The sequence below is a fragment of the Cryptomeria japonica genome, chromosome 7, assembly GCF_030272615.1.
Source record: "Cryptomeria japonica chromosome 7, Sugi_1.0, whole genome shotgun sequence".
In the NCBI taxonomy this organism is placed as follows: Eukaryota; Viridiplantae; Streptophyta; class Pinopsida; order Cupressales; family Cupressaceae; genus Cryptomeria; species Cryptomeria japonica.
Window position 1 is genome coordinate 671,650,395 of NC_081411.1, and position 3,345 is coordinate 671,653,739.

A 3,345-nucleotide genomic window follows, 5' to 3' on the forward strand; every position below is an offset into this window, starting at 1 on the left:
TTAATGAAATTCTATTTTCTCCGCATTCATCTATTTAATTAAATAAGTTACTCAATTTATTTAATTAAGTTCACCTAAGCCTTTTCTAACCCTTTAATTAAATAAAATCATTTGATTTAATTAATTCCCCTTTCTCCCTTTTTAATTAAATTTACATTTAATTAAATTGATCTTTGCAAATAAATAAATCTAATTTATTTATTTAAATCCCCCACTTATTATTAATATCCAATCTAGTTAAATGATGATATTCAACTCAAGTCAAGTGAAAAAATTCAATTATTATGATGAAAAAAATGAGAAAAAATATTTCCTTAGATTGGTTAATTCTTGTAATTGTAGGAATACTTTCAATTGAAACGACAATGCTACCATTTATATAATCATCATAAAGAAGAGTAATACTCTAAAGACTTCAAAATTAAAATAGAAATCCTACAATGTAAATTCACTTAGGAGGATAGCTTGCCTTGCTGAAAAGGTATATTGCTATGCAAACAACTAAAGCATAGTTATAAATATAGCAAAGATGAAAATTTACCCAACTTAAAGAATATTTCACTCAAGGAGAGAACCTTGTCTAAAAGACTCTAATTTTTTTTTTAATGGTAAAGATAAATTATAAATCTAACAAAGATAAAAGTTTATCCGACTGAAATAATATTTCTCTCAAATAAGAAACCCTGTCTAAAAGAGATTGATTTTTTTTTTTCTTATGCTAAACATTAACTAAATACCATTCACCTTTAAGTATCACATTTTTTGAGACTTAGATTATTCAACAATAAAATTACACTCAATAGAATGATATATTAAATATATTACAAATTCCAAATTCTAAGACTCAAAAACCTCAAAATCAAACAAATGATGGAGGACATATACAAAGAGATGCACATAAGAAGGGAAAGTTCAAACAACCAACCTATGTTGTTTGTTATTTTTGATATCTTGTTCATGATGGACGAGGTGTAATTCGAGCTTCCAATGAATACTTCATGGACATGAGCAGACCTGAAACATCCCGACTAAGATCAGGTAGACTGCCTTCCTTCGCACATCCCCACTCAAATGATTTAAGTAAATTGGCAAGAGTGATGGGAACATACACGCTGGCCAAGTCCATTCCTGCGCACACACGCCTGCCTGCTCCAAACGGAAGATATGCCATTCTCACCTTTTCCGACTCATTCTTGTCGAGAAATCTGTCAGGCCTGAACTCCTCGGGCTCTTTCCAAAGCTCAGGATCGTTGGACACGCTGTGTAGATTAAAGAGAACTACTGACTTCGCAGGTATGGTGATGTCCATCACCTTACATTCGTTTTCTGTATGGTGCAACATTCCAAATGGGGCAATCGATTCTTTTCTCACCGTTTCCTTCACCACACTTTGTAAGTATGGAAGCTTCCTCAAATCCTTAAAACTTAACAACCCACCTTGTCCTTCCTGCGCTGCTTGGCTTATTTCTTGAAAAGCCCTCTCTTGGATGTGAGGGTTGGTTATCAGGTAAGCCAGAGCCCATTCTATGGCCGTGGATGTGCTGTCTACTGCGAGAACGAATAGCTCATGCAAATTGAAAGCTATCTCTTCATCGGATAACTTTGATTTATGTTCGGCCTCCTCCCCTTCTCCAATGGACAGTAAACAATACAAGAAACTGCTGGGAGCAGACCGCTTAAAGCATTCTCTATAACTGCGAGCAAACCGGATAAAAGGCAACAGTAGATGCAGAATATCATCTCGCAGAGACTTCCATTTCCTTTCAGTTCTGATTGATGAAGGAACAAAGAAGCGACTAAGAGGAAATAAATCCAGAAATGTATCTTCTCTTTTAGTCAGGCTAATATCTTCAGCTATGAATTCTTCCAGCTTGGACAAGAAGTTATCGTCTTGAAAGTCTAAGCCAAAGCATAAGGGGGCAATAAAACTCATTGCCATCATTTTCAAGGCATGAAGGGGCCTCACTACGCCATTGTTCTCTTCCATCTCCTTTTCTAAGTTGTCGATGAGTTTATTCACACTTGCCTGGTGAGAGGAGCTCTGAAGTTCAACATGGGCTGGACTGAGAACATTGTTGTGCAGAAGCTTTCTGAGCTTAATCCAATGCTCGTTGTAGGGAGAACTAAATATAGTCCTGTAAGAGGCAGTAATGAATTGCCTAGAGTAGAATAAGTGCCGACCAGAAAAATTGACGGCCTGATTAACCAGGGCCTCCCAGATTGGAGCTTGGCCGGTGAGGACTATAACTGGCAATGGACCCATCCAAACTGTCATGATCGGACCATATATTTTGCCCATCTCTGTCAAGGTGGAAAGAAGATTTTCACCCTTGTTCAGATGATGCAAATTGCCCAGCAATGGCAGCCTTGGTGGAGATGGAGGACATTTCTTCTGCTTAGTTGATGGCAACAGAAAGGCTAGGGAAAAAAATGTGGAAATTAGTGAAGCTGCGAAAAGGAAAATAAGAGCCCCTTGTAGAGTGGGGGTATGAAGGAAATGGAATGCCGGAAGATCATTCACAAAAGGAAGCGTTTGATCCATCAGAAATGAATGGATTACATAGAGAGCCACGATTGTCTTCCAATTAGTACCTGGATGAGACATATAAATACGGCTCAGATGTCCCAATGCTGCGCCAAGTTAGGTGTTGAATAGTATTATACTTTTTTATTAAATACGACTCTTGTGGGTTTCGACATTGGTATGGGTTTCGTTATTTTTTTAAAAATATCAATGGGTCTTTGATCTTTTGGTGAAGTTAAATAGTTCTTAGTAACTAGTATGTCTTTGTGCTTTTGTATTGATCTAGTATGTCTTCACTATAAATCTTACATTTAAAAAAAAAAAATATTTGTTACCCAACTATCAACTTCTTAAAGATGTATTTTAAAAGGATCATGTCTATTAGAAATAGGCTATGTTTTAGTGTACTTTGTATCGTCATTCCTTATTACAACCAATGCTTTTATTGTATAGATATCTCCATGACAAAATTTTCACGTAGATATAAAAGGTGCATAACTATTAAGGATAGAATAATCATGTCAAAATGGATTCACACAATTTGGATTAGACTACTTTATTATAATTAGATGGAATCGATACCAAGGGCTAGTTTACCAAATAAGGTAGCCCATAGAATGACTCCTACACACAATGAAGAGTTGAAGAGAAGAGTACAAGAGTTGTTGAAGAAATGTTTCATCAGAGATTGCCTTAGTCTATGTGTATTAAGGTTATACTAGTAGCACCAAAGAAGGATGGATAATGGAAAATGTGTATAGGTGATTTTAGTGGATTTTATTACGTCATAAATATTGACTTGAAAAGTGAATATTACCATA

At 35.7% G+C, this 3,345-nt stretch overlaps 1 protein-coding gene across 1 annotated transcript; it reads right to left on the reverse strand.

The window, feature by feature from the left end:
- Positions 1–955: 955 nt before the first annotated feature.
- LOC131060496 ((S)-canadine synthase CYP719A21-like) lies at positions 956–2,299 on the reverse strand. Its single transcript, XM_057993737.2, has one exon. The coding sequence runs from the start codon at positions 2,297–2,299 to the stop codon at positions 956–958; it is 1,344 nt and encodes a 447-aa protein (XP_057849720.2).
- Positions 2,300–3,345: the final 1,046 nt, after the last annotated feature.